Source organism: Bos indicus x Bos taurus, chromosome 4 (genome assembly GCF_003369695.1).
Source record: "Bos indicus x Bos taurus breed Angus x Brahman F1 hybrid chromosome 4, Bos_hybrid_MaternalHap_v2.0, whole genome shotgun sequence".
Taxonomy (NCBI): Eukaryota; Metazoa; Chordata; class Mammalia; order Artiodactyla; family Bovidae; genus Bos; species Bos indicus x Bos taurus.
This window is the reverse complement of record NC_040079.1, coordinates 22760532-22778467: the sequence shown is the minus strand read 5'-3', so window position 1 is coordinate 22778467 and position 17936 is coordinate 22760532. Positions and strand designations below refer to the sequence as shown.

The window sequence follows — 17936 nt, the reverse complement described above, 5'->3', positions numbered from 1 at the left end:
TGGCAGGCTCCCTTTCTCCATCTTCACAGCCAGGGACAGTGGGTCACATTTCTTCTCACCTTATACCTCTCTGACCCACTCTTCTGCTTCCTTCTTCCTCTCCTGAGGGACTATGTGATTAAATTGATTCCCACCTGGATAATCCAGGCTCTTTTTTCTGTCTCAATATCCTTAACCTTAATCACGTGTAGAGTCTCCTTTGTCATGTAAAGTAACATATTCACAGATTCTGGGGATTAGTTCATGAATATCTTTCATGGGCTTCCCTGGTAGTGGCTCAGTGGTACAGAATCCGCCTGCCAATGCAGGAGATGGGGCTCCGATCCCTGAATCAGGAAGATTCCCTGAAGAAGGAAATGACAACCCTCTAGAGCCAGTATTCTTATCTGGGAAATCCAATGGACAGAGGAGCCTGGTGGGCTACAGTCCGTGGGGTTGCAAAAGTGTCAGACATGACTTAGTGACTAAACAACAACAATCTTTCAGGGCCCATTCTACTTGTCACAATCTGCAAGTACTTACTTTCTGACCCAAGTTATTTTTAGGAGCCAATATATAAAAATTTGACTTTCTTGAAATGATGTGTGAAGTCTTTGCAGTTCTCGTTTTTAGGACGATATTAATCTGGGTCACATTATTAAAGGGGATTATATAAATGAGAAAAATGTGAATTATGTAGAGAACTACATAAAATGTTTCTAATAAGTACATGTGAAAGTGTGGGGCTGATGAAATATACTATAATAAAGGACAGAAACTTTGTCTTATTCTAAATAATGGACAAAGTCCTGAGAGTCTATTTGTGAAGTGCTCTGCAAGTCAGCCTAGAAAGTAATAGTCTTTTTCAGCAGGGAATTTAACATAGGCTCTTAAAGCTCCTTTCTCATCTTGTGAAATAGTAGGATTGAGGGTGTAATCCATTAGAGCTGACATTTCTATAGAGGAAGTTGCAATAGGGAATCCCTGGGTAGAATTTCATCTCCCATTGGGGTGCCATAAATTAAACTTGCAGGTGATTTCTGAGAACTTTCAGATTATTATTAATTAAATGAGAATTTTGTTGGCTTGTGAATGAGTCATTTTTCAAATGTCTTATTTAGAGATAGAGTTGTGAGTGACTTTTATGTGAGAGGTATTCTATCATAGTTTACATGTTACTGTTAGTAAGAAACTATACATCATTCAACTGATGCAGCAGTCCTAAGAGGTAGTTGGGGCAGGTAGTGTTACTGTCATTATGATTATTGTATTTATGTCATATTTAACAGAGAAGGCAATGGCACCCCATTCCAGTACTCTTAAGTGTATTGCCAGATATTTAAGTTATCATAAAATTGTATGGAATTATCTATGTCTGTGTATCATCTAATTAAAAATAAAATCTTTAATTATAAGATGCAAATTCCAGGCAAAGATTGGCAGAAGCAAGCAACATGTAAAGAGAAAAATGATTAGCATTGACTTAATTTTCGTGTGTAATCATGAAGAAAAGCAATGGCATAGTAAAGAACCGGGCAAATGGGCAATTCACAGAAGAGTCTATACACATGGAAAGATGGGCGTTTATCTGACGAATGTTAAAATATCAAGAATATATAAAGAATCCCTATAAATTGGTAAGATAAGCAAGTAGAAAAATAAGCAAAAATATGAGCAGGCAGTTTGCTTAAAGAGACAGCTATATTAGTCAATATATGAAAAACTGCTTATACTCTCTAGTTAATCAAGTGTTATTTTTAAAATAACACGAAAAATCAAGTGTCATTTTATGAATATGGAAGTGAATTCAGGGATGCTGAGTGATTGGTCCAGGTTCAACCAAAAAAGTATTTGCTGGAGACTGGCCTCTTGCTGTCCTCACTCTAAATACGTAAAGGATGTATTTTGCAAGCATTTTTTTCCCGATTATTCTCATCAGTCACAGTATTTTATAATGTACAGGGAAACTAATGTCTAATATAGATGTAGTCATTCAACTATAACTTAGGTAGAAGCATGGACAAAGTATGGAGAAAAGCCAATAATTATAGTAAAACGTTGGTTTAAGCTTTTGGATTCTCAGTATGTCTTTTTATTTGGCAAATTGCCTTTGGAACGTTCTGACTGAGCAATTATTCGCAAGGTACACAGGCATTTCATTTGTGGCTTCTTTATTCATTTTATTCACACTCCTGCTGGGATTGCTGTGAATATAGCTATAATGAAACTGGACTTTTCTCTCCCTTTCTTTCTGGTACCAGCATAGGTTAAGCAATAAGACATAAAGAGAGCACAAATGAAATTATTTTTTCTTCTTTTGCTGCTGTTTTCTTGATGTGTGTTTTATTTCATCAAATCTTGTTCTGAGACTTGATATTTGTCTCAAGAATTTGGGGTTCGATATTTTAAAAATTCCCTATGTGGGTTGGGAGCTATGAATCCTGATATAAAGGGAGATGAAGCTCCTCTTTTTGGAAATCAAATGTCACTTTTAGAATAGTGTAGATCCGATTGACAAATCTTGACATCTTTTGTTTTACTTATGTCCTTATGATATGATCTCCCTTGGTATTTTTAAATATAACTTTCTGAGGTATCCGTGCATTTGCTCTTAATAAGTATCTTTGATTTCTATGATTGATCAGAAGTAGAGTTGAGGAATATATACAAAGGAGACAGAATAGAACTAATAGTTCAAATGTTTCTAAATAGAAAAATGAAACAAGACCAAAGTTTATTAAAAATATATTAATTTTTAATATATAAACTGTATTAAATAATGTATGTAAATACTATATATAACATGAGTGAGTGAGTGAAGTTGCTCAGTCATGTCTGACTCTTTGCGACCCCTTGGACTGTAGCCCACCAGGCTCCTTCCTCCATGGGATTCTCCAGGCAAGAGTACTGGAGTGGGTTGCCATTTCCTTCTCCAGGGGATCTTCCCAACCCAGGGATCGAACCTGGGTCTCCTGCATTCCAGGCAGACGCTTTAACCTCTGAGCCACCAGGGAAGTCCCATATATAACATATACATGTATATAAATATATAGACCCCAAGTTGCAAAGACTCAGTCGGACATTACTGAGCAACTGAACTGAACTGGACTGAAAATTGCCAAAGTAATCCTGAGAAGAAAGGACAAAACAGGAGGCATAATCTTCCTAGCCTTTAGGCAATACTGCAAAGCTACAGTAATCAAAACAGTGTGGCACTGTGACAGAAACAGACATACAAATCAATATATAGAAACAATGCCATCTCAGTCGCTAAATTGTGTCTGACTCTTTATGACCTCAGTGTAGCCTGCCATGCTCCATTGTCCGTGGAATTTTTTTAGCAAGAATACTGGGGTATGTTGCCATTTCCTTCTCTAGGAGATTTTCCTGACCAGGGGTAGAACCCACATCTCCTGCATCTTCTGCATTGGTAGGCGGATTCTTTACCACTAAGTTACCTGGGAAACCCAATACGTGTAATCTACATTTACATATGTACAACATGTATACCCTTATATGTACATAGTAAAAGTATGAAATCAAACAGGAAAAAGATACAGGATATAAATACAGGTATACCTCAGAGATATTGTGGGTTTGGTTCCAGACCACTATAGTAAAGACAGTCACAGGTATCTTTTGGCTCCCCAGTGCGTATGTGTTATGTTTATACTATGTATAGTGTAAGTGCTATGTAAATAGTTGACAGCATGCATCTAAGTTCAAGTTTTGCTTTTGGAAATTTTCTGGAATTTATTTTCTATCCATGGTTGGCTGAATTTGGATGTGAAACTCATGGATATGGAGTGCCAACTTGTTTGTCTTTATCCATTTTTAAATTTTATTTTTAATCTATTAATATCCATTAATGGATTTCTTAATATTGAACCAATTTTTCATTACTAGGATAAATTGCTCTTGATCATACTGTATTATTTTCTCAATGTAGTATTGAATTCTGTCTGCTAATATTTTATTTAGGATTTTTGCATCATGTTCATGAGTAATAGTGTCCTGTGGTCCAAATCGTACTAGATTTTGGTTTTAATGTGATAATTTGCTGCATAAAAGGAATTAGGACATTCTCTTTCATTTTTCAATGCTCTGAAAAGTCTATGGAGCTCTGGGAGTATCTGGTGTTTGAAGATTTAGGAATTTCTCTATGAAACCTTTTGGATATGGTATGTTTTAATACATTTACTTTTTGTTCAGTAATTTTGTTTCATCAGTGCAAATTGTTCTGTTTAAACTTTGTTTCTATTGGAGTCAGTTTTAATAATCTGTATCTCCCTAGGCAATTATTGATTTCATTTATTCAATTTTATTTATATAGAATAATGTATATAGAATAATGGCATCACCGACTTGATGGAGATGAGTTTGAGCAAGCTCCAGGAGTTGGTGATGGACAAAGAAGCCTGGTGTGCTGCAGTCCATGGGGTTGCAAAGAGTTGGACACGACTGAGTGACTAAACTGAACTCATTTATATAGATGTCTATAAAGTATTTTCTTACTGTTTTAAAATTCTTTTGTTTCCTTTATGTCATCTAATTATGCTGTTTCCCTTTTCTTCTTGATCAAAGTAGCTAATGGTTTGTCTTTGGTGTTCGTTTTTTCTCCCAAGAAATAACAAGAATTTTGATGTATTGATTAGGTCCATTTTTTGTTCTCTACCTCATTCCTTTATGTTTTTATTCTTTCCTTCTTCATCCTTTCACTTGGTTTACTCTTTTCCTGCACTAGAAACTGAAATCATGCATTTTAATTCTTTCATTTTTTACTGATAAAAGTATTTAGTGATAGAAAATTTTCTCTCATTACTACTTTAAATGTATCCCATAGATACATATCATTTACAAAGATTGTCTTATTTCAGTTTTTATTTCAGTTTTTATTTCTCCTTTGATCGAAGTGTTTTTAGTAAAAGAATTTTAAAGATAAAAGGGTCTTTTGTGTGTGTGTGTTTTTAATATTTTCTAGCTTTGTTGTGTTGAATTGAGAATGTTGCTTGTAATATTTTTACTTTATAGAACTTACATTTTCTTTGTGACTTAATATATTATGGTTTGTTATTTTTTTTTTAATATTCCAGGGGTACTTGACAGGAAGATGCATTTTCTCTATCAGATGAGGAGTTTGATGTATATTTGTGAAATTCTCATTATGTTGTTTGTCTATCTCCATTTTTATTTTTAGTGTTTTTCTTCTGTGTCTCTTTGACTCACCTGTAGTTTTTGTTTAAAAATGATGATTGCTATTTTTTGGTATGTGAATAGTCGTGTGTTGTTTCATTTGTGAATTGTGCTTTTTGGCATTAAAAAATGCCCTTCATTGATGTGATTAATGCTTATTGACTGTGAAAATTTCATTCAAATGTGGAAAATTCTTAAAGAGATTTCTTAAAGAGAATTGTTAAAGAGATGGGAATACCAGACCACCTGACCTGCCTCCTGAAAAATCTAAATACAAGTCAAGAAGCAACAGTTAGAACTGAACATGGAACAACAGACTGGTTCCAAATAGGGGAAGGAGTACCTCAAGGCTGTATATTGTCACCCTGCTTATTTAACTTATATGCAAAGTACATCATGAGAAACGCTGGACTGGATTGAGCACAAGCTGGAATCAAGACTGCTGGGAGAAATCTCAATAACCTCAGATACGCAGATGACACCACCCTTATGGCAGAAAGTGAAAAGGAACTAAAGAGCCTCTTGATAAAAGTGAAAGAGCAGAGTGAAAAAGTTGGCTTAAAGCTCAACATTCGGGAAACTAAGATCATGGCATCTGATTCCATCACTACATGGCAAATAGATGGCGAGACAATGGAAACAGTGTCAGACTTCATTTTTTTGGGCTCCAAAATCACTGCAGATGGTGACTGCAGCCATGAAGTTAAAAGACGCTTGCTCCTTGGAAGAAAAGTTATGACCAACCTAGACAGCATATTAAAAGCAGAGACATTACTTTGCTAACAAAGGTCCATCTAGTCAAGGCTATGTTTTTGCCAGTAGTCACGTATGGATGTGAGAGTTGGACTATAAAGAAAGCTGAGCTCTGAAGAATTGATGCTTTTGAACTGTGGTTTTGGAGAAGACTCTTGAGAGTCCCTTGGCCTGCAAGGAGATCCAACCAGTCCACCCCAAAGGAATTCAGTCCTGAATATTCATTGGAAGGACTGATGCTGAATTGAAACTCCAATACTTTGGCTATCTGATGGGAAGAACTGGCTCATTTGAAACCACCTTGATCCTGGGAAAGATTCAAGGTTGGGGGAGACGGGGACGACAGAGGATGAGGTGGTTGGGTGGCATCACTGACTTGAGGGACATGAGTTTGAGTGAACTCCGGGAGTTGATGATGGACAGGGAGGCCTGGCGTACTGCGGTCCATGGGGTCGTAGAGTCGGACACAACTGAACGACTGAACTGAACTGTTCATTCTATATTTTTAGCCTTTCTAAATAAATTGGCTTTAGTATGTGTATAGCATGTATAGTTTGGCCTTGCTTTGTAAGCTGAATTAAAACCTTTTTTTTAATAGATGAGTTGAATCCATCGATATATATTGATATGACTGATGTCTTCAGTCACAACTGTATCATAGTATTTTGTAAATATGTGTATTCTGTATGCTATATTTCTTTCTAAGATATGTGTTCTTTTATTTTACTTATATAGAAATTTTTTGTCTAGGAAGTTCCCCCCGCCATTGATTGTCTTTTAATGTATACTTTTAAGAAAATGCTCTTAGCTGCGTTTTTTTTGCTTTGGTTAAACCTTTACTCTTGGATTTCTCCATTTTTATTGGTATACTTTAGTTTCCATCCTTTGCCTCCATAATAAACGATAAACTTACTCTACTTTCCTCTTTTTCTTCTGCCATTTTTTTAGTTGTATAGGTTTACTTTTTTACAGCATGCTACTTTCATGTAGTTGTTTTCCACAACTTTTGTTTTTATATTAAACCTACATTTAAATATTCCGAATGTTCATGAATTAGACATTTTGTTCAAGTTTCCTAGTCATTTCTTGGTTGAATGAAGTTCATTATCTAAAAAATTCCTTGAGGAGTCATGGATGCAGAGTTTCTTTATTTGAAAACTTTTAATTTCTTTTTCCTAAAGCCTTGATACTTAAAGGGCGACTTGGGGATAAAGGTTCCTTAGGTTACACTTTATTATTATTATTTTTACAAAATACTATTTCATTTTTTTCTTTTTAGTGCTTTTTGAAATTTCAGATTCCTTAGGTTTTTTTTTTCCCCTTGTTAAAGTTCCTTGATTCTTAGGTCTTACAGATTTCTTTTTAATCTTAGGAACTGAAAAGATTTAGTAGGATGTGCCTTGGAGTCTTGATTTCTTTAGTATTAATTTTCCAAGATACCCAATGGGCTTCTGTTTCATTTTGTGCATTCAGTTTTTTTTTTTTTTCTTCTGTAAGTTTTCTTGGTTTACAGTTTTAAATGTTCTGTTTACTTTTCCTCTTTATCACTCTATTTTTCTTTGCCTGTTTTCCGTTTCTACTACTCTCTCTTTCATCTTTTCATTTCTACTACTACTTTTTTTTATTCTCCTTTTTATCCTCCACTTTGGTTCCCGGCATTTGCTCAATATCCTTTATCGGATAAATGTTTTCAGTTTTTTCTGTCTTGCTTATTTTGTATTGTATTCTTGAGGTATGAGATAATATTGTCTTTTTTCTTCCCTCTCTTTCCTGGGTTTTGTAAGTTTTCCTTTCACACTTTGCTTTTGATTGTCCGTGTCTGTCATAATTTTTTGATTTTTGACTCAAAGTGGTTTTTCATATCCCCAAATTCTTGTTTGAGTGAGTATATTAATTCCACCTAGAGTGTTATCACTCAGATTTCTTGTGCTTCATGCTGTTTTATTGGATGAAATTTTCTTCTAAACGTATGTTGGATTTTTTTTGTAATACTCTCATAAGAATGTGTTCATTATTTTTTCTATTCATTTTTTTTTAAATGATACTGGGGGTGTGTTTGTAGGATTCCTAGCTCATTGGCTCCCTCTTCTGTCATTACAGCAAACTGCAGATACTTTTATTTTAGTTCAGTTCACTCACTCAGTCGTGTCCGAATCTTTGCGACCCCATGGACTGCAGCAGCATGCCAGGCTTCCCTGTCCATCACCAACTCATGTCCATTGTGTCAGTGATGCCATCCAACCATCTCATCCTCTGTCATCCCCTTCTCCTCCCACCTTCAATCTTTCCCAGCATCAGGGTCTTTTCCAATGAGTCGGTTCTTTGCATCAGGTGGCCAAAGTACTAGAGTTTCAGCTTCAGCATCAGTGCTTCTGGTGAATATTCAGGACTGATTTCCTTTAAAGTTGACTGGTTGGATCTCCTTGCAGTCCAAGGGACTCTCAAGAGTCTTCTCTAACACCACAGTTCAAAAGCATCAATACTTCGGCGCTCAGCTTTCTTTATAGTCCAACTCTCATATCCATACATGACTACTGGAAAAACCATAGCTTTGACTAGACAGACCTTTGTTGGTAAAGTAATGTCTCTGCTTTTTAATATGCTGTCTAGGTTGGTCATAGCTTTTCTTCCAAGGAGTAAGTGTCTTTTAATTTCATGGCTGCAGTCACCATCTGCAGTGATTTGGAGCCCCCCAAACATAAAGTCTCTCACTGTTTTGATTGTTTCCCCATGTATTTGCCATGAGGTGATGGGACCAGATGCCATTATCTTCGTTTTCTGAATGTTGAGTTTTAAGCCAACTTTTCACTCTCGTCTTTAGTGGACTTTTTATTTTGGCGGTGGGGTAAGCTTGTTTGCTCTCTGAATCGTGTTTGCCTTTTGCTTTTTTCTCCCTTCATCATCCCATAGCCAAAGGGCTTTTATCTCTTTTTGTCTCATTTCTCTCTCAGAGGCTATGTGTTTCAAACACTGCTCTTTCAAATTATGTCTGCTTTTAAGTCCCTATAGTTCAAGCTGTGATCTGCTTGTGTACCTTTTTAGTCTTGAAACTTAGGGTTGACTTTGTCTTTCTAAACCTTTGATTCTAAATCTTTAGGTACCCATTAATCCTAGGTCTCTTTGCCCTCGCTGCCAGAGAGGATATCACTGGGCAAGGGACTGTGAGGCATTCCACTCGTGACAAAGGTCATGAGGAAGGAGGCTCGGCATTTAGGTTCATCATTAACTCTTTAAATTTCTTTATTATAGTTTTTCACAGTATACTTTTGCTTGTAACAAAGCCTTGTGGCAAAGAAGTGGTGGGAGAGGAGCATGATATAACACTTCCTGGCATTAGGTGATTTTTTTTTCTTCTTATTTTTATTTCTAGTTATTTTGAATTTGGGGCAATTTCTGTCTTTCAAGTTATCCTGAAAGCATGGTTTTTATGAATTTTGTTTATTGTTATTGTTCTGTTTTGCTTCTGGAGGAAATGTTGAGAAAAGGGGATCAAAGCCACCATCCTTGTCTACAGGAACCCTGAAGTATTAGTAAAACTGGAGGTTTTAAAAATACATTAAAAAAAAAAAATGTTTGGTGTTCGCCTTGATGTTCACATTATCTCATTTAATAGGCATAGTTCTCTTGATAATGTTATCTCCTCTTCACATTTGAAGAAATTGAGAGAACACGCAACTAGACATGATAATTTAATCTAAAGTGATGCCAAGCTTTTGTTCTTTCTACTATATCATTCTATCTCTGTGGGCAATTGAACTTACAAAATCATACATTAACAACAGACTGTTGCCTAATGAAGTTTAGTGAGTATTAATATAAACAATCAATTTATTCATCTGTTCCTTGTCTCTTATCCTGTATCCCTGTTATATTTCTAGTAGCCTCTTCTTCATTGATTGCTACTCTTTGCCCTACAAAGGGACATCCTTTTTGCTCTAGGTAATATAATGTGCACTTACTTCTGCTTTATTGACTATGCCAAAGCCTTTGACTGTGTGGATCAACAAACTGGAAAATTCTTAAAGAGATGGGAATACCAGACCACCTGACCTGCCTCCTGAGAAATCTGTATGGAGGTCAGGAAGCAACAGTTAGAACTGGACATGAAACAATAGACTCAATAGACTGGTTCCAAATAGGGGAAGGAGTACCTCAAGGCTGTATATTGTCACCCTCCTTATTTAACTTATATGCAGAGTACATCATGAGAAATGCTGGGCTGGAGGAAGCACAAGCTGGAATCAAGATTGCTGGGAGAAATATCAGTAACCTCAGATATGCAGATGACACCACCCTTATGGCAGAAAGTGAAGAACTAAAGAGCCTCTTGATGAAAGTGAAAGAGCAGAGTGAAAAAGTTGGCTTAAAGCTCATTCAGAAAACTAAGATCATGGCATCTGGTCCCATCACTTCGCGTCAAATTGATGGGGAAACAGTGAGAGACTTTATTTTTCTGGGGCTCCAAAATTACTGCAGAAAGTCCAAAAGTGACTGCAGCCATGAAATTAAAAGACACTTGATACTTGCAAGAAAAGTTATAACCAACTTAGACAGCATATTAAAAGCAGAGACATTACTTTGCCCACAAAGATCCATAGTCAAAGCTATGGTTTTTTTTAGTAGTTATGTATGGATGTGAGAATTGGACTATAAAGAAAGCTGAGCACTGAAGAACTGATGCTTTTGAACTGTGGTGTTGGAGAAGACTCCTGAGAGTCCCTTGGACTGCAAGGAGATCCAATCAGTCCATCTTAAAGGAAATCAGTCCTGAATATTCATTGTAAGGACTGATGCTGAAGCTGAAACTCTAATACTTTGGCCACCTGATGGGAAGATCTGGCTCATTTGAAACGACCCTGATGCTAGGAAAGATTCCAGGTAGGGGGAGAAGGGGACGACAGAGGATGAGATGGTTGGATGGCATCCACCGACTTGATGGACATGAGTTTGAATAAACTCCGGCAGTTGGTGATGGACAGGGAGGCCTGGCGTGCTGCAGTCCATGGGGTTGCAAAGAGTCAGACATGACGGAGTGACTGAACTAAACTGAGTGCATTATATCATCAATGAAATTGATTCAACAGATGTTAGTTTTGTTTTTTATCCAAATAGAGTACTTCATTCTATGTTCTCTCCAAACATACCATCATTTTCCCCTCAGCCCACTTTCACTATGGAAGGATCAATGTATATTCATTGTGTTTTCAGAACTGAATGCAGTGTGGGGTTCCATCTTCACCTCTGAATTGAAACTATCCGTATGCTGAGGCTGTAAAATCTCCTGGCTCCTTGGAAATGATTGCCCCTAGTAGCAGCAGCTGTCAACAGCTTTTGGCAGCCTCCTTTCAGGAGTGGGGTGTTATATTGTCTGTAGTTTTCTTTAAAGTAATTTAATCTGCACCTTAGGGGTGCTTAGTTAACAGTTTTGAAGTACCTTAATCAGGAATGCACACTCTGGGGGTAGTTAGTTAACATTTGAAAGACCCTAATCAAGACTCTATACTCCAGAGGCAACCAGTGCGTCAGATAGTGCTCTCTCAATATGCAGCAGTGGGTGCATTAATTAGAATAGAAGATGTTAGAGGTAATTTTTCATTGGTGAACCCAATGGTATTTAAGATAAGTCGTTGACCAAGTCGCTCCACTGGGGCATAAATGGAGGATGAGGATTTGATGAGGCCAGTAGCCTACCAGTGTGGGTCTGGAGCTTGGTTTGGTCCTGTGCTTGCAGCCTTTAAAGGATTTCTGTCATCTCATCTGTCCAGTGGAGCGTGCTAAGTCTCTAGCTCTACATGGGCCAAATCCTGCCTTCCTTTGCCTGCTTGTCCACCCAAAGCTCCCTGGACACACACTCTGGCTCGACTTTTTTGCATTTCTTGTCCACAGAGATGATGTTGTCAATTTTGAGCTAACTATTTCTTTTTAATTCCTTAGCTTATATTTTATGTATAATTGAGTTTTGAGCAGATTTTGTATCTTAGGTATGAGTTTACAGTGCCAGGTTGATCAGAAGCATAAGAATTATCTTTAAGCGGTAACTTTCTTATTTTCCCTTTAAGAATATTGTCAGTGTTTTGAGGCCAGGCTCAGAACAGTGAGGGCAGAGTGACATTGTACAGTTCTGTTGATACTTTGTGGTCTAATTAGACTTGGTAATTTTTTTTAAGTTTTTTTTTTTTTTAATGCTGAATTCTGATTAATAGTGACAGTTCTCTTAAACAGGGATAATGTTTTTGAATACAGCATGTAAATTCTATAGGTTGAAATCATATTTATGAACTTTACGTAATTTATGGACCCTGCATAGTGTAAGGAGTGACATCTATAGGAACTTCTATAGGAAACAGTACCATTATCTCTTATGCCTTAACTGACATGTATAACGATAAATGATAAATAAAATCGTATATTCAATAAAAGGTTAATGTGTATTACCAAAGCTCTTAGCTCCTGCAGTTTAATAACATGTGTATAGGCCTGGCCTGTGTTACCTGTCTTCTTACCAAACAAACTGAGAAAAATAAAGTGGCCAGGGACTGGTCTAGGTTGCTTTCTGTATTTACTGATGAACAGAAAAGTAGTTTTCTCTTATAAGATATTTAGCTGCATAAATAGACTGTTCACCTTGCTTGTCTGTTACTAAATAGGCTCTTATAATTAGCTGTAGGCCTTGGAACCAGAGATGCCTAGAGTTAACTACGGTTTAATGGAATCAGGGAATGATAGAGCTTGAAAAGACCTTAGATAGCATCTAATTAATTCTTTTGTGACTACCATAGTGTCCTAGTTAAACCCGCCTTCCACGATCCCACATATCCACTGAGGTGTAGATATATATGCTTATCTGCCTGTCCTGTCTTGTCTGTTTACCTGTTTAGTAATATGTGGGTGTCTAAAAGAAACAATTGGGACCAGTAACATTTTAGTAGAAATAATTGGTTAAAGAACATCAAAGTCTTTTAACATTTAACACAGTCCTATAGGTTAAAGTCTTCTAAACCAAGTTCAGGAAATTCTCACTTGATAAGGTCCTCAGCAAAAAGAAAAAAAAAAAGTATAAAAATATCAAAGATAAGAGAATTGGGAAAGGTATAAAGTATTTCTAATTTTAAAGTGTTCTAAAACACTGAATACATATTATAAGAGTAGAGGTACATACAAGAGAGTGATTTAGGGTTTATCAGTATTGAAATATGTATATTTTGTTCTAATGATGGTGTGAAGACTTGCTGAGTTTCAGCTAAATTATTTTTGTACAAGGCTTTTTCCTTTAAAGCACCAATAATTCTATCTGACCTCACTGGGTTTTTGTGATTATTAGATGAGTCTTCATGGCTTATTATATTATTCTTTAGAATCTCCTTTTAATTTTCAGCTGATGCAAGTGAAATAGATATAAATTAATTAATATTGACTCTGTTCAGTGTTTATGCTCTAGAAGATTTTGGGAGACAGATAAGTTTGTAAGCAAATGTGCCATTTGGGGCTGTGGCATTATATTATTCATACTTTATTTGTTATTTTTAATAGGCTATCTGTCATATTAGTGTGCATATAAGTACCTGTATGGCATGTAGTCTAGGGGCTTGTTGGTTTCAACTGCGTGTACCTCATCATCCAGCATTCGTCGTCACCCAGCACGTGTGCAAGTTGCGACGATTAGCTGGTCCTCTGATGTGTCTTGTCTGTGACTCATGTGCTCTTTCTTGAAGATCCTTCTGTCCCAGCTGAATTTCTATTACTTTTTTTCCTTCCTAAAGCTCTGCTTAGAGCTTTTGCTTCATTTTCCCTCTCTGCCCTGCTGCATTTAGATGGCTCCCTGGCCACTAAGTCCTTTTCTACTGTTGAAGCTGCTTTTGCAGGATGGAGTAATTCTGCGGCCTGAGGTGTCCAGTTCTTTATGTATAAAACAAAGCCAGTAACTAAAATGTCTGTTCTTGGAATGTCATGACTGGAAATATTGATGACTTTTTTTTCGCTTGGCTTCAGAACTGTCATGTCAGTTTAGAGGCTGAAAGCTTCTTGGTTCTACTCCCAGTTTGCTAGTATTAAAATATTTACAATTAATTACCGTATCATCAGATGCCCTCTATGCTGTGAAGGAAGCCATATGGATTTGCTCATTCTGTCGTCTTCTCTCTTGTTGTGGGTTGGTCTAGTGAGTTGAAGTTAAGGCAACAGCATTATGGATAATCTGTAGAGGGCTTATTCACTTAGGAACAAATTTGTGTAAGTAATTATATCACGGATGTCATTAAGTGAAGTGAAGTCATTAAGTTTATACATTAGTGCGTGTTATGAGTTGGGAGCAAAAAAAACAAATTGGGGGGAGTAGCGCACATGTTGTCTGAAGTAGAGGTTTCAGAGACTTTATCCGGTGGTTAAAAGGACTTATTCCATATACTGGGATATGTTCATTCTTTCCTAAATAAATTCAAAATATTCCAGGCGTGCCGAAGAACTTTGATTGGGTCTGTAGTATAGATGAGCTTGAATCTACTAAAGAAGAATGTACACAGTCTTTCAGGAGCCACATTTTTAAAAAATTCAAAAGTCTCTGTAAAGGTTTTGAAGTGTGGGCTTCAGCAGTTGTGGCGCTCGGGCTTAGTTTGCCTGCGGCATATGGGAGCTTCCTGGACCAGGGATCGAGCCCGTGTCCCCTGCATTGGCGGGTGGATTCTCAACTAGTGGGCCACCAGGGAAGTCTTGAAGGATCCCATCTTAAAGGCCTTTCAGGTGTTTAGAAGAGAGAAGGAGAGAGGGGAGGATGGGAGCAACTTCATTGGGGTCCATCCTTAGGCTTTTACTCACTCTGCTTTTGTCCATTGTAGTCCACCATTCGTAAAATAAGAAGATTATTTTTAGGCCAGAGCTTTTTGCCCTGTAGTTGTTCTGGTTGTTGTGGAAACCCCTCAAATTATATGAGAAGCGTTAGTTGTGTGTGTGTTAGTTTGAGGGAAAGGCCTGTGGTTTTCAGTAGATGACAGGCGTCTCAGAGCCCAGCCCTGCCCTCTTTCCACTCCCACAGGGGTTAAAAGCCAGTGTTAGAAGTTATTTCTTTCATTCCCAAACCTTATGGTTTAGATGAAAGCTGTCGTCTAAAGATCTACTACTCAGAAAACTTCTGTGGATTAGCAAGACCTATCTTTAGTAAATAATGATATTATGTTAGACATGTATTTACATGTATTTAAAGAAAAATAGAAAGTTTTTTTTTGTATTTAGGGAATATTCTTCTATTCTTCACAGTTGTTTCACTTGTACATACTGTTTTTCCTTTCTTTTTCTTCATCTCTTACTGTTATACTTTTAACTTACATGTCTTTTCTTTTCCACATGTATTTATGTCTTTTTATCAAGCTACTTATCACTCCTAATTAATCAGTATGAATTTAAGACTATGGTGTGGCTCTTTGGAATTCTGCAGCATCAAAATGGCATTTTATATACAGTGAATGTTGATAAATGTCATGAACCAACTGACTCATTGGAGAAGTGTAGAAAATTTTCTGTGGAGATTTGCTTACTTTTAATGTTTCTACCCTGTATTAACTGATGGGTTGGGTATAATTTGAGGAACATAATTTTTTTGTGTGATTCTTAGAGAGTTACTATATAAGTATACTTTAATTAAGTTGAAAAACGTTTATGATTCCTTTTAAGGGAGTGGTCCCTTGTTTTAGACCCATACTGGGTTTGGATGTGGTTATGCAGTCTGTGAAGGCAGAGGAACCAGAGATCAAATTGCCAACATCTGCTGGATCATGGAAAAAGCAAGAGAGTTCCAGAAAAACATCTCTTTCTGCTTTATTGACTATGCCAAAGCCTTTGACTGTGTGGATCACAATAAACTGGAAAATTCTGACAGAGATGGGAATACCAGACCACCTGATTTGCCTCTTGAGAAATTTGTATGCAGGTCGGGAAACAACAGTTAGAACTGGACATGGAACAACAGACTGGTTCCAAATAGAAAAGGGAGTATGTCAAGGCTGTATATTGTCACCCTGCTTATTTAACTTATATGCAGAGTACATCATGAGAAACGCAGGACTGGAAGAAACACAAGCTAGAATCAAGATTGCCAGGAGAAATATCAATAACCTCAGATATGCAGATGACACCACCCTTATGGCAGAAAGTGAAGAGGAACTAAAGAGCCTCTTAATGAAGGTGAAAGTGGAGAGTGAAAAAGTTGGCTTAAAGCTCAACATTCAGAAAGCGAAGATCATGGCATCCGGTCCCATCACTTCATGGGAAATAGATGGGGAAACAGTGGAAACAGTGTCAGACTTTATTTTTCTGGGCTCCAAAATCATTGCAGATGGTGACTGCAGCCATGAAATTAAAAGATGCTTACTCCTTGGAAGGAAAGTTATGACCAACCTAGATAGCATATTCAAAAGCAGAGACATTACTTTGCCAACAAAGGTTCATCTAGTCAAGGCTATGGTTTTTCCAGTGGTCATGTATCGATGTGAGAGTTGGACTGTGAAGAAGGCTGAGCGCCGAAGAATTGATGCTTTTGAACTGTGGTGTTGGAGAAGACTCTTGAGAGTCCCTTGGACTGCACGGAGATCCAATCAGTCCATTCTGAAGGAGATCAGCCCTGGGATTTCTTTGGAAGGAATGATGCTAAAGCTGAAACTCCAGTACTTTGGCCACCTCATGTGAAGAGTTGACTCATTGGAAAAGACTCTGATGCTGGGAGGGATTGGGGGCAAGAGGAGAAGGGGACGACAGAGGATGAGATGGCTGGATGGCATCACTGACTCAATGGACATGAGTCTGAGTGTACTCCGGGAGTTAGTGCTGGACAGGGAGGCCTGACGTGCTGCGCTTCATGGGGTTGCAAAGAGTCGGATGTGACTGAGCGACTGATCTGATCTGATGCAGTCTGTGGCTCCTGATTGATTTTTCTTTTCTTTCTTTCTTTTTTTTTTTTTAACAGTGAAGGAAATAAGCCTCCAGGACATCAAGGAAGATTTGGAGTTGGATCCAGAGGAGAACAGCACCCTTTTTATGGGCATCCTCATCAAGGGGCTGGCCAAACTGAAGAAGATCCCAGAGACAGTGAAGGCAATCACAGAACGCTTGGAGCAGGAACTTAAGCAAATCGTGAAGAGGTCTACAACTCAGGTGGCTGACAGTGACTATCAGAGGGGAGAGAACCTCACGGCTGAGAACCAGCCAAGGTAGGTTTTTGCTAACTGTACTCACTATACCTTTTGAAGGGTAGGGAGTGGTAAGTATTATATGTATCTTTGTTGTTTAGTCACTAAGTCATGTTCTACTCTTTACTGATGTTATTTCTTTTTTTTTTTTTTAACTTTATTTTGTATTGGAGAGTATACCTAATTAACAAATAATATTGTAATCATTTCAGGTAAACAACAAAGGAACTCAGCCATACTTGTATTAATACATGTATCCACTCTCCCACAAGCCCCCTTCCATCTAGGCTGCCACATAACGTTGAGCAGCGTTCCTGTGTGATACAGTGGGTCCTTGTTGGTTATCCATTTTAAATACAGCAGTGTGTGCATGTCTCCATCCCACATACCCTAACTGTCCCTTTCCCCATCCTTCCCCCTCTGGCAACCGTACGCTTGTTCTCAAAGTCTGTGAGTCTGTTTCTGTTTTATAAGTAAATTCATTTGTATCATTTCTTTTTAGATTCCACATATAAGGGATGTCAAAAGATATTTCTCCATCTGACTGACTTCACTCAATATGACACTCTCTAGGTCTGTCCATGTTGCTGCAAATAGCATTATTTCATTCTTAAGGATGAGTAATACTCTGTTGTATATATATACCAAGTTGATGTTATTTCTTGAACTTTGGATGCTGTGGACCATACAAACTCAGATTGGTGAAAACAGCTTGAATGAGTGTAGCTCAGCTGGTTTTGGATGTAGTTGAGAAGTTGTCCATACTCAAAGGTAAGAAAGTAGCAGTTATTGAATATTTCTTAAGCACTAAACTGTATTCAAGGCAATTTATGTATA

General features: G+C 37.4%; 1 protein-coding gene and 1 non-coding gene across 2 annotated transcripts in view; one reads left to right on the top strand and one right to left on the bottom strand.

The window, feature by feature from the left end:
* Nucleotides 1–17936, top strand: part of EXOC4 (exocyst complex component 4) — an 805586-nt gene that overhangs the window by 69482 nt on the left and 718168 nt on the right. The window contains exon 6 of the mRNA XM_027538961.1: nucleotides 16877–17120. Coding sequence (XP_027394762.1) covers nucleotides 16877–17120 — 244 coding nt within the window. The remainder of the gene's footprint in view (nucleotides 1–16876; nucleotides 17121–17936) is intronic.
* On the bottom strand, nucleotides 2922–2993 carry TRNAS-GGA. The gene has a single exon. It is a non-coding gene; the product is annotated as a tRNA-Ser (tRNA).